Source organism: Chenopodium quinoa, unplaced genomic scaffold (genome assembly GCF_001683475.1).
Source record: "Chenopodium quinoa cultivar QQ74 unplaced genomic scaffold, ASM168347v1, whole genome shotgun sequence".
NCBI lineage: Eukaryota > Viridiplantae > Streptophyta > Magnoliopsida > Caryophyllales > Amaranthaceae > Chenopodium > Chenopodium quinoa.
The window spans coordinates 4,774,365-4,788,012 of NW_018742815.1; the positions used below are offsets into that span (position 1 = coordinate 4,774,365).

Below are 13,648 nucleotides of genomic sequence, written 5' to 3' on the forward strand. Positions count from 1 at the left end.
CGGCTTCACCCTAGAAGCTCACACATTGCACTCTTACAATAAAATTATAATAACGAGAATCCTCACGAACTCTCACACCCCAATACATAAAACACTCAAAACCTTTTTTCCCAATTAGAAGATCTCAAAGAATAACTCTAAATACATATCAATGAATAAAGAGATAAAACTAATATGCTAGACACTCAAGATCTGTTTGGAACTTACTGGACGAACTGAAACCAAACCTGACTGGAACTTTGACCTGGATGTTTGACTTAGCTTCGTGGTGAAGGATAAACCATTAAGCACGACCACTAACACTACTAATATTCGGTCAAATTACAACCATTTTTTTACGATCGTCATTAAAACGGTCGCAAAATATAATATTTGCGACCGTTTTTAAGGCGGTCGCAGATTTGCGACCGTTTTAAGGCTATTTAACGGTCGCAAAAGTGTTTAAAAATTTCTTAAAAATTATATACATGTTAAAAATAATTCTAAATTAAAACAATGCTATTGCGACCGTAAAAAACGGTTGCAAATATTGCGACATTTACGATCGTTATAGAAACGGTCGCAATTTGCAACCATTTGCGGCCATTTACGACCGTTATAGAAACGGTCGCAATTTCGACCATTTGCGACCGCCAAGAGCGGTCGTAATAAAGTAATGATTTTTTTTAATAAAATGGAGTATAAAAGTGTTGCGCAACCCACCCTAACCCTAGCTTACGTTGGCGCAGTCGTTTCTTCTCAAGTTCTCTTCATTATCTCTCTCCTCATTTTCTCCATTCTCCTTCCTACTCCCTTCTAACGCCCTCCTTCCTTCTCCCTTCTCACGCCCTCCTTTCTCTTCTCCTCTATCTTTCTCATCTCCTCTTTCTTTCTCTTCATCTCCTTTCTTCATTAAGCCATCACATCAAGCCCCACCGTCACAAGCAAGCAACGAATGAACGAGCCGCCACTACTAGAAATAGGCTAAATTGCGACGGAATGCTTACGACGGACATGTTTTTCCGTCGTTAAGGTGGATATTTTCGACGGAAAATATTTTGTCGCAATTTAGCGACGGAAAATTTCAATTACGAGGTATTTTCCGTCGTAAAATTTACGACGGAAATATATTCCGTCGTAAGTTTTAAATTACGACGGAATTTATTTCCGTCGTAAATTTTACTGTCATTTTTTGAAAACTAAAATTGCGACCTTGACCTAAAAAAAAGGGGGAAAGAATTGAAACGCAGAGAGAGAAACTGAAGCAGCGCGAGGAGAGAGAGAAAGAGAAGGAGAGAGGATAAAGTCGCGGCGGCGGTGGTTTCCCTTTACGCCGGCGACGCCTGCAGACGACGCACATCAGCCGCCGAGAAAGAGAACGGGAAATAGAGAGGAGAAAAAGAACGGGAAAGAAAGAGAGAGGAGAAAGAGAACGGGAAAGAGAAAGATAAGGAGGAAGGGAGGAAGGGAGAGCTGTCGAGCCCTGGTGGTTTCCGGCGAGCCGCCGCGTCTAGGTAAGTGTGTGCAATTGGTCAATTAATTTTTTTTTTTTTGCAAAAAAACTACCAACGGCTAACATATAACCACCAAAACACAGCCGCACCTCCGTCCCCTAGCCGTGACTGAACAACCTGGTCATGGTTGTTTCCGGCGACGCCACACCTCCGCCTGACAGTAAGTTGCCTTTGCTTTCCCCCTTTTTTTTCAATTTAATTTTGTTTACTTATAAACCCTTAATTATTATTTTTTTTTAATTTTGTTGTAGGATTTGTACAATTTTGTTGGTTTAATTGTTAAAAAGAAGTGCAGATCTAAAGGTTAGTTACATTACAAACCCTAATATAATGTATATGTGTATCTTACTTTGGTTGTTAGATAGTGTGTTGGATTATAATTAGAATGTATTCAATAATTTTTGGTTTGGTTAATTAGTGACATTGGTGATCTCTTATAAGTAATTAATTGCTCCCTTCTCTTTAAAAAAACAATATAATGTTAGTTTGGTTTAGTTTAGTTTAACATAATGTAGTTTAGTTAAGTTTATGTTAATATAATGTGTTTTAGTTTAATTTATTTTAATATAAAGTATCTTATTGTAGTTTAGTTTTTTTAGAAATATGTTAGTTTAATTTAATATATAAAACGGTAGTTTGGTTTGGTTTAGTTTAATATAATATATTAGTTTACTTTTTGGTTTGATTTGGTTTATATTAATAGTATGGTGTTATGATATGTTTCTCTTGTTTAGTTTAATCTTGATATATTTGTTTAATATTATGTATGTTAGTTAAGTATATATATTTTTAAATAAATCTTATAATTAATTAATTGCTCCCTTGATCTTTAAAATAAACAATGTTAGTTTAGTTTAGTTTAGTTTAACATAATGTAGTTTAGTTAATATTATGTTAATACAATGTGTTGATAAAGTATCTTAATTTAGTTTAGTTTTTTTAGAAATATGTTAGTTTAATTTAATATATAAAACGGTAGTTTGGTTTGGTTTATTTAATATGATATATTAGTTTACTTTGGTTTGGTTTGATTTGTTTCTCTTGTTTAGTTTAATCTTGATATATTTGTTTAATATTATGTATGTTAGTTAAGTATATATATTTTTAAATAAATCTTATAATTAATTAATTGCTCCCTTGATCTTTAAAATAAACAATGTTAGTTTAGTTTAGTTTAGTTTAACATAATGTAGTTTAGTTAATATTATGTTAATACAATGTGTTGTAGTTTCATTTATTTTAATATAAAGTATCTTAATTTAGTTTAGTTTTTTTAGAAATATGTTAGTTTAATTTAATATATAAAACGGTAGTTTGGTTTGGTGTATTTAATATGATATATTAGTTTACTTTGGTTTGGTTTGATTTGTTTCTCTTGTTTAGTTTAATCTTGATATATTTGTTTAATATTATGTATGTTAGTTAAGTATATATATTTTTTAAAAAATCATTTGCATAATCATATGCCTAGATACCCGTTCAAGGCATACACATTAGGAGTATGTCTTGAATAGTCCCCGGTTAGGACTGTCCTTGTACGTTTATTCTCACTTAGGTGGTGAATGTATTCCTTTGTTTTAATTCTAAGGAAGATACTTGCTTGTCATTTCTCTACAATGTTCTCTAGGTACATATATAGGTGTTTCTAATCGCCTATATTGTGTACTCGGGGAACTATAGGGAGATGCTGCCGGATTTTCCATAGAATTGAAATTCTGGCATACATTCACTAGTGAGATTGAACGTACAAGGATGAGTTAGGTTGGAGTGATAAGGACCCTTGGAAATCATTTCTCTTCTCATTTGCATTTCCATAACAGTTTGATCTATAATGAATATATATTGTGCTTTATGACTAATGTGATTAATGGCATATGTGTTAGTTGTGTAGAACTTGTAATCATGAAACGAAGAGAACGTAGATGGATGTACGAAAGGAAGGTTGGGAATTCTATTAATCCTGAGTTCTTGAAGGGGGTAGATGAATTCCTTAAATATGTGGAAGATCATCCCGAGAGTAGCAACCCGAATGAAGTTAGGTGTCCATGTTTTAAATGCAAAAACAAACGTCTCTGGGATCCAGATACGGTTAAACTTCATTGGTATCGCAGCGGTTTTTTACCTAATTACTACGAGTGGATGTGTCATGGGGAAGGGTTTCCAGGAACTCGTAGAAGGGAGTCAAATGAACATCATGAAATGGTTTTGGATGCCTTTGGTCAGTCTCAAGATCAAGGCCATTCCGAAGAGCCACATGTTTCATTAGAGGAGGAGCCTAATGCACAAGTCAAGCCATTTTTTGATTTGTTAAAGGCTTCTGAACAACCATTATACGAAGGGAGTTCATTGTCTGTGTTAGAGATGGCTTCTAGAATCACTAGCCTAAAGTGTGAGTATAATTTGCCGCACAGATGTGTTGATGGATTTGCTTCTTTGGTTAATGAAGCGATTCCTAACAACAACCACATGGCCGAGACATTCTATGAGGTCAAGAAAATTGTTAAGGGGTTAGAGATGCCCCATGAAAAGATTCATGCATGCCCGAAAGGATGTATGTTGTTTTTGAAAGATGATGATCAATTATCTACATGTAGGGTGTGTGGCAGCGATCGATACAAGAAGACTTCTAAAGGTAGCTTAGTACCTTTGAATGTTCTATTTTATTTCCCTATCACACCTAGGTTGCAAAGGCTTTTTGCAACTAAAAACATTTCTGAGGAAATGACATGGCATGCTAAAAATCCTCGAGTTCAAGGCACAATGGCACACCCTAGCGATAGTGAAGCGTGGAAACACCTAGATAGTTGCTTTCCTGAGTTTGCCTCTGAACCTCGTAATATTCGACTTGGCCTATGTACGGATGGATTTGCTCCACATGGTCAGTTTGGGGGACAGTATTCATGTTGGCCTATCATTTTGACCCCTTATAACTTGCCTCCGTCAATGTGTATGAAAAGACAGTTCATGTTTCTTTCGTTACTCGTTCCTGGTCCTAAAAACCCTAAGGGCAACTTGGATGTTTACATGCAGCCGCTCATACACGAGTTGAAAAAATTGTGGGAAGTTGGGGCAAATACTTACGATATTTCGAGAAAACAAAATTTCAATCTTCAAGTAGCCATCCTATGGACCGTTAGTGACTTCCCGGCTTATAGTATGTTATCTGGTTGGACCACAGCCGGTAAGAAGGCTTGTCCATATTGCATGGAGAAAAGCAAAGCATTTTGGCTTGAAAATGGTGGTAAGGTTTCTTGGTTTGACTGCCATCGTCAATTCCTTCCGACAAATCATCCTTTTCGAAATAGTATAAATGCATTTTGTAAAAACAAAGTCGAAAAAGGTTCACCACCTCACATCATGTCAGGAGAGGAACTTTGGGAATGTGTGAAAAACCTCCAGAAAGCAACAGATGGCCCCGAGGCACTGAAACGTCTCAAGAATGCAAAAAAAGGGTGGTTCAAGCAAAGCACTCTATGGGACCTTCCATATTGGAAACATCTGCTTGTTTGTCACAACTTAGATGTCATGCACGTTGAAAAAAACTTTTTTGATCAGTTGATTCACACTATAATGGACGTGAAAAAGCTATCTTGTGACACGCCATCAGCTCGGAATGACATTGCTAAATACTGTAAACGGCCCCAGCTACATCTTCAAGAGGATGATAGAGGAAAAGAATTCATGCCAAAGGCTCCATTTGCTCTTGACAAGGCTCAGAGAAAGGTTTTGTGTGAGTGGGTCAAACAACTGCGGTTTCCTGATGGTTACGCTTCCAATTTGAGCCGATGCGTTGATTTGCAATCAGGTAAGTTACATGGAATGAAAAGTCATGATTGTCACGTGTTCATGGAGACGTTGTTGCCCACTGCTTTGAGAGAATTTCTCCCTACCCATATATGGAATGCAATTACAGAGATAAGCCAATTCTTTCGCGATTTATGTTGCTACACAATTACAGTTAGCGACATGCAGCGATTGGAAAAAAACATAACTGAGATCCTGTGCAAGCTTGAGAAGGTTTTCCCCCCATCTTTCTTCAACTCCATGGAGCATTTACTAATTCATTTGCCATATGAGGGCAAGTTATGTGGACCTGTTCAATATCGGTGGATGTATCCTTTTGAAAGGTAAATCAAAGGTCCTTTCTCAACTCTTACTTTCATCTCTTTCATTGATTTCCGTTACTTATACTTCTACGGCTACATAAACATAATTACAGGTTCCTCAATCACCTGAAACGAAAAATTGGTAATAAGGCTCGTGTTGAAGGTTCCATATGCAACGCTTATCTCACTGAAGAGATATCAAACTTCTGCTCCAATTACTTTCAGCCCTCAGTTGACACAAAAACACGAGATCTAGGTCGAAATGTGAATGCTGATGTGGAATCCCCGGCTGACAACGATGAAATCCCAAAGCTGTTCACGGTGGATAAGGGTCGTGTGTCAAATTTCGGTAAAACTCGGTATTTAGATGACAAGGAACTCGAATGTGCTCATTTGTTCGTTTTAAGAAATACTGGCATTCTTGGTGAATACGAAAGGTATATATGTTTACGATAAACTTTTGAAAATCCCTTAAATTTAATATAATTGCTGCAATGATTAACCATGTGTCATTAATCTATTAGGCAGTTTGAGGACTACATTCTTAGTACTCGAACTTATTTGCGTCGAGAAGATGTCATGGAGAAATGCGAAAGTGAATTCCCTGATTGGTTTCATCACAAGGTGATAATACTTTTCGAACATTGCGTATCGATTAATTTGTGATAATATAATATAATATATTTCATTTCAATTAGTGTGCGCTTGTATTCGTAACGGTTATAGGTGAGAGAACAAAAACCAAGTTTTGATGTGTTGCGAGCATTGTCTATGAGGCCTTTCAAGCGTGTTCGAACTTGGAACCAGATATTTGTCGGTGGCTTTAATTTCCACACACAGTCCTATGGCAAACACAAATCTACGATGAATTATGGGTTGTGTGTCTCAAGTGAGGACGGTGGAGAGTACTTTGTCATTTTAAACGACATAATTGAACTTGTCTACACCGGTCCCGAAAAAGAGTACAAGACTATTTTGTTTAGTTGTAGTTGGATGGATTGTGGTAAAGGAATGAACATTCATGAACAATACAAGCTTGTCGAAGTAAATCATACTAAGAAGTATCCCAAGTATGATCCATTTGTCTTATCTTACCAAGTGTCTCAAGGGATTTCACTCAATATTCACATTCAAAAGAGCATCCTCCTTGCTTCTTGTCACTGTTCCATTGAGAAATCCCAGTTTTCTCTTGGATGAGATCTTTATTTCAAGGCCTTAAACGTGATCGGGTTCAATGGTGGGCTGTATTTAGAACTCAAGCAAGGTCGGTGATTGATGCTCCGGTGGATTTAGAGTTTTTGCAGGGTCCTTCACCACAAGTACACGCAACGCTTTGTCCACCAAATGACATTCCAGACTATGAACTTGATAGTGATGATGATGATGACGATGGCTTTATTATCTCAAGCGATGAAGAAGAAGAAGAAAGCATTGGCTCCAGTGACAGTGACGAAGAAGAGGACATCAATGTATTTTTAGATGACACTAGTGATAGTAATAACGATAGTGATAATGATAGTGGTAGTAGTGATAAGACTAATGAAGAGGAGAATATGTAGTTACTCCTTTAACTATTGTCTTCGAATGTTTAGTTTTTAATGACTACTCGGACTTGTAATATTGCATTACATTTTTGGTCTCATTTTATTATTTTAATGTCTTATGGATCTAATTTATGAATTTAAAATGTGCGATTATGGTACTAACAACTTTTTCAGGTGGTCATCATGGGAGGAGAAAATAAAGGAGAAACATCCAAGAGGAGAAAGTCTAAGGGGAAATCTCAGGTTGTACGTGTTGACGAGGATGAGTCAATGGAGGAAGAGGAGGCACATGATTTGGGGGCCTCTCAAGAAATCGTCAGGAATGTACAAGGGCAATAGGAGCAACAGCAGCATCAGGAACAGGAGCTACAGGACCTGCATCCTAATGACTTGCTAGAGTTGGACCCTTCCACACTTTGGTGCGTATGTATTTGTATAATGAAATATCCTTAAATTCGTATTTACTTTGATAAAGTGAATTTGTATTACTTTAACCATGTTTTGTTCACTTTTTGTTGATTATCTACTTACATGAATGTCTATCCTTTATTATAGGTTTGATGATATCCCGGTGAAGAATGTGCTCTCCGACTCGCTAACCGGCTACTATGTTGAGCCTTGGAGGAATTATGGAGAGGTTGATGAAGATTCGAGAGAGCACTTTTGGAACTTGTTCAATGTATGATAACTTTAACCTAACATAATACATGTTTTATAAATTATATTGATGGAGTTGAATTTTGTAATAAAGACATTTTATTGATTTGCAGAAAAAATTCAAGTGGGCACCTGAGTTAAACAACCAAGTGAAGGACACTTTCGAAGAAAAGTTTGCAAATCGCCTACGTGACACGTTCTACAACATCACACACAGGCTGAATGGTCGCAAACCAAGATGGCTTAATAAGGATGTCCACGAAGGCATGATGCGAATTGTTTCCACCGATCCAAAATATAAGAAGCGGTCGGAACAAAACAAGAAGAACCGAAGAGGCGGATCCATGGAAAATGTCGTTGAACCGACCCACTTTCAAGGTTCAATGTCATCTGCACAACATGCTAAAAGGATGGTAAGGTTCCTACAATATGTCCAGTAACAATTATGTCATTCGTCTATTAATGAATTTTGGTGGGCTAACATGTTTTCATTGATTTTCTGCATGTACATATAAAGGCTGCAAAAAACCAAGGCCAATTACCAAATGCCCATGATCTTTTCTTGAAGACACACTTCAAGGAAGTGCCTGGAAAAGGCCAATTGGCTTCCAACAACAAAGCAAAAAGGATTGCGGTAAACACTTATTATATGAGTTGATATATGGCAAATTAGCAAAGTGGAACACATTATATGCTTATTTTGGATGAATTTGGATGAGTTAGGGTCGAACATTGACATATGTGCTTGTTTCTCTTAATTTCTATCCTTAGGCACTTAAAAGTATGTGATATTGGAATGTTATAAGAAAGAACGAGTCCATTTACTTGAAAACATAGAAAATAGGCATGTTTTTAGCCATATAGGCCAAATTTGGATGATTTTGGATGAGTTAGGGTCGAACATTGACATATGTGCTTAATTATCTTAATTTCTATCCTTAGGAACTTAAAAGCAATTGATATTGGAATGTTAGAAGAAAGAACGAGTCCATTTGCTTGAAAACATAGAAAATAGGCATGGTTTTAGCCATATAGGCCAAATTTGGATGATTTTGGATGAGTTAGGGTCGATATTTGACATATGTGCTTATTTCTCTTAATTTCTATCCTTAGGCACATAAAAGAAATTAATATTGGAATGTTAGAATAAAGAAACCTTACATTTGCTTGAAAACATAGAAAATAGGCATGGTTTTAGCTTTATAGCCAAAATTTGGATGATTTTTGATGAGTGAGGGATGAAAATTGATATATGTGCTTATTTCTCTTAATTTCTATCCTTAAGCACTTAAAAGAAATTGATATTGGAATGTTAGAAGAAAGAAACCTTACATTTGCTTGAAAACATAGAAAATAGGCATGGTTTTAGCGATATAGCCAAAATTTGGATGATTTTGGATGAGTGAGGGTTGAAAATTGACATATGTGCTTATTTCTCTTAATTTCTATCCTTAGGCACTTAAAAGAAATTGATATTGGAATGTTAGAAGAAAGAAACCTTACATTTGCTTGAAAACTTGGAAAATAGGCATGGTTTTAGCCATATAGGCCAAATTTGGATGAGTTAGGGTCGATATTTGACATATGTGCTTATTTCTCTTAATTTCTATCCTTAGGCACTTAAAAGAAATTGATATTGGAATGTTAGAAGAAATAAACCTTACATTTGCTTGAAAACTTGGAAAATAGGCATGGTTTTAGCCATATAGGCCAAATTTGGATGAGTTAGGGTCGATATTTGACATATGTGCTTATTTCTCTTAATTTCTATCCTTAGGCTCTTAAAAGCAATTGATATTGGAATTTTAGAAGAAAGAAACCCTACATTTCATTGAAAACATAGAAAATAGGCATGGTTTTAGCGATATAGCCCAAATTTGGATGATTTTGGATGAGTGAGGGTTGAAAATTGACTTATGTGCTTAATTTTCTTAATTTATATCCTTAGGCACCTAAAAGTATGTGATATTGGAATGTTAGAAGAAAGAAACCTTACATTTCATTGAAAACATAGAAAATAGGCATGGTTTTAGCGATATAGCCCAAATTTGGATGATTTTGGATGAGTGAGGGTTGAAAATTGACTTATGTGCTTAATTTTCTTAATTTCTATCCTTAGGCACCTAAAAGTATGTGATATTGGAATGTTAGAAGAAAGAAACCTTACCTTATACTGTTGGTTGTTTTTTTAACAATATTTTTTTTATCTTCAATATTTTGTAGGAGACCTACTAGAAGAAGCTCGAAGAAACAAGGAGTCAGGGGATTCAGAAGAGTCCCAATGAGTTGTACTGGGAGTCGGTGGGTGGGCGCAATAAGAAGGGGCGTGTGAAGGGACTTGGCCAAAGTGCAGAGCTCTAATATGGCAAACAGATGGGTCGAGGTTCCCGTTCTTCACAGCAATACACGTCGTCTGTCATTTCTCAAATGCAAGACCAGATGGAACACAGGGTGCAAGCTCTCCAAACTCAAATGGAAGCCCGAATGGCTGAAATGGAGAGGAGATACAAGGAGAGTTTCGATGAGATGATGAGTCGTCTCACCAACAACGACTCATGTTCCACCATTCATCCTCAGCATCGAGACCCTAGGAACGACCCGGGTGGTGGTGGACAGGCCAGGGTTTCTAGGCGATTGCGTAGCTTAGCTTTAGTCTAGCATATAATCACTCTAACCTAGCTTTTGTTTGGTATAGATACCAAAATGTGGACTATCTTTTGTACTAGGACATAATTATTATATATATATGTACATAAATATAATTTCGTAGGTCGGTAATTAATTTTTTTAAAACAACAATTTTAGGACTCAATATTTGTTTTTTTTTTGTCGATTTATCATTTAAAAAATTCAGGTTTGGAAATGCAGAAAATTACAAAAATTTGTTTTGGGCTGGAAATACAATTTGCGACGGACAATTTCGTCGTAATGTACATATTTACGACGGGAAAAATCCTCGCAAAATATTATTTGCGACGGAATTTTCTGTCGCAAAATATTATTTACAACGGAAAATTCCGTCGCAAATTATATATAGCGACGAAATTTTCCGTCGCAAATTATATTTTACGACGGAAAATTCTGTCGTAACCTAAGGTTTGCGACGGAACTCTTTCCGTCGGAAGTTTGCGACGGATCTTCAGCAAAGGCCAATTCCAAGTCCGACGATATTATTTCCGTCGTAAATTCCGTCGTAAAATGGCCATTTTCCTACAAAGGGTTTTCCGACAACCATTTACGACGGAATTCCGTCGTAAACCATCTTTACGACGGAATTTACATAGTTTACGACGAACTTTTTCCGTCGCAATTTTGCTGTTTTCTTGTAGTGCGTGCCGCCACCATCCTTTTCAAGAATTTCGGTTTTCATAGTCAAATTCGACCATGGAGTTTTCATGGTCGAATTTGACCATATAAACCCCATGAGGAAGAAATATTAGGAAAGGTATGTTGATTTTCTGATTTTTTTTATAAAAATTTTGTTTTATTTTCGATTTTTGTTGTTTTATTTCAGTTTTTGTTCGAATTTCTGTTTGAATTTTGTTTTGAAGTTTTATTTTAAATTTTGTTCGAAATTTTTTGTGATTTTTGTTCGTTGTGGGTTTCAATTTTGCTGGGTTTAATTTGTTTTGTTAATTTTTGTGGGTTTGATTTTGTTCGATTTTTGTTAGTTTTTGTGGGTTTGATTTTCTTTGATTTTTGTTCAAATTTTAATTAGTTTTTGTGGGTTATATTTTGTTCGAATTTTGATTTAATTTTTGTTCAATTTTCGGTTTAATTTTGTGGGTTTAATTTTTTTTTTTGGGTTTAATTTTGTGGGTTTATTTTTTTTTGATAAATTTATACAATTTTTGGGTTGAATATGGGTGGTGGTGGTGGTGGGTAAAGGTTATTAGGGTTGGGCAGTGGCTGTTGGTGTTTTAGGGTTGATAGTGGTGGTGGGTAAAGAGGGTTTGGGTGGGAAGTGGTGGTGGGGTAGGCTGCGAAAATCAGGAAATGGCTGCGTTTTTTTTTTTTTTTTTGTTTTTTAAAATTTTTTTAGCGACTGCCTAAGACCGTCGCTAGGGGTGAAAGTTCGGTGTTCGGTTTGGTTTTTGGCCCAAACCGAAACCGAACAACCTTAATTCAGTTTCTTGATTTTAGAAACCACACCGCACCACTTTACTTTAGAAACCGAACCATATTTATTTCGGTTTCAGAATAAAAAACCGAACCAAACCGATTTTTAAGCAAACTAAAATTCCCACAAATTGAACATGCAGTAGCAGAGAAATTAAGCAAACTAAAATTCCCACAAATTAGTACAAACTAAAATTCCCACATATTAATTCCTACAAATTAGCACAAACTAAAATCGCAATTCACAAATTAAAATCGCAGTAGCAATGATTTAAGCAAGTAAAATCGCAAGTTAAAATCGCAAATTAAAATCGCAATTCACAATTGAACATGCAGTAGCAACAATTTAAGCAAGTAGCAACGATTAGTATTTAGTAGGAGAAGACAGGAGAAAGCAAGTAAGTAGAGCAACGATTAGCACTTTAGCAGAGCAAGTAGTAGAGCAAATTTAAATCGCAAATTGAATTCGCAAATTGCATAGTGCATACCTTAATTAGTAGGAGAAGACAGGAGAGAGAGAAGCAGGTGGACCGTTGACGGTGGTCGCCTGGTGCCCTGGTGTACTGGACGGTGGTCGGAGACTTAGAGGAGACAGTCAGACAGGAGAGGGGGCGAAAGAGTGGAGAAAGGCTGAGAGGATTAGAGAAATTAGGGTATTTATTTTTGGGCCAGGCAGGGGTTTTGTAGGATTGGGCTTATAATTCGGTTTTGTTCGGTTTTGTTCGGTTTTTCAATTTCCCGAACCAAAACCGAACCGAAAACCGAAATTTTTTTATTTTTGACACCGAAACCGAACCACCCTCCCAAAAAACCGAACCACATTCCTTATTCGGTTGGGTTTTTCGGTTCGGTTCGGTTTTACACTGATTCACTTTCACCCCTAACCGTCGCTAAATCTAGATTTGCGACTGCTTTTGTAACCGATCGCAATTTGAAAAATTTGCGACTGTTATCTAACCGGTCATTGAAATTAATAAAAACGGTCGCAAAAAATCTGCGACCACCAAACGTTCGTAATAATTTTTTTTTTGCGACCTTGTAGATAACGACTACGACCATTGACGGTCGCAATTATGTTTAGAGACCGTTTTTGCTATTTTTTGACCGTTAGAGGCGGTCGCAAAAACGTTAAATTTTAGTAGTGTAAGCTTCATCAGCCTCGACTTTGAATGAATACATCTGAGCATATTTATAGTACCCAAATCATTCTTTTCGTAAAAGATAAGTTTTCTCAAAAGATATGTTTAAAAGATATTTACCAAAAATAAGTTTTCCAAAAATATATCTTTTTGTTAAGAATATATTCTTTCAATAATAATAAGATATATTTGCTATAAAATCAGATTTTATTTAAATCTTATACTTTTCAAATATATAAACTTATCTTATCCAAAAGATATAAATATCATAAAATCAGATTTTATTCCAAACTTATATTTTCCAAATATACTAGCTTATCTTTTTTTACATGATATACTTATCATAAAATTAGATTTTATTCCAAACTTATATTTTTCAAATATACTAGTTTATCTTTTTCAAAGATATACTTTTAATAAAATCAGATTTTATTCTAAACTTATTTTTGCTTAAAATACTTTCCAAAAATAACTTATCTTTTTCCAAAAGGGATTTATTAAAAAATAAATATCTTTATTCTGTAAAACCAGATCCCTAAAAGATATGCACGTATTAGGTAAATATTTATATCATTAAACTGCCTTTAACG

General features: G+C 35.7%; 1 protein-coding gene and 2 long non-coding RNA genes across 3 annotated transcripts; all 3 read left to right on the forward strand.

Moving 5' to 3' along the window:
• Positions 1-3,395: 3,395 nt before the first annotated feature.
• Positions 3,396-6,796, forward strand: LOC110725501. The gene is made up of 4 exons (XM_021904969.1): positions 3,396-5,620; positions 5,713-6,036; positions 6,124-6,223; positions 6,326-6,796. The coding sequence occupies exons 1-4, from the start codon at positions 3,396-3,398 to the stop codon at positions 6,794-6,796; spliced, it is 3,120 nt and encodes a 1,039-aa protein (XP_021760661.1).
• Positions 6,797-7,510: 714 nt separating this feature from the next.
• LOC110725473 lies at positions 7,511-7,780 on the forward strand. Its single transcript, XR_002512172.1, has 2 exons — positions 7,511-7,562; positions 7,699-7,780. It is a non-coding gene; the product is annotated as an uncharacterized LOC110725473 (long non-coding RNA).
• A 415-nt stretch (positions 7,781-8,195) lies between these two features.
• LOC110725474 lies at positions 8,196-10,764 on the forward strand. Its single transcript, XR_002512173.1, has 3 exons — positions 8,196-8,213; positions 8,318-8,434; positions 10,024-10,764. It is a non-coding gene; the product is annotated as an uncharacterized LOC110725474 (long non-coding RNA).
• Positions 10,765-13,648: the final 2,884 nt, after the last annotated feature.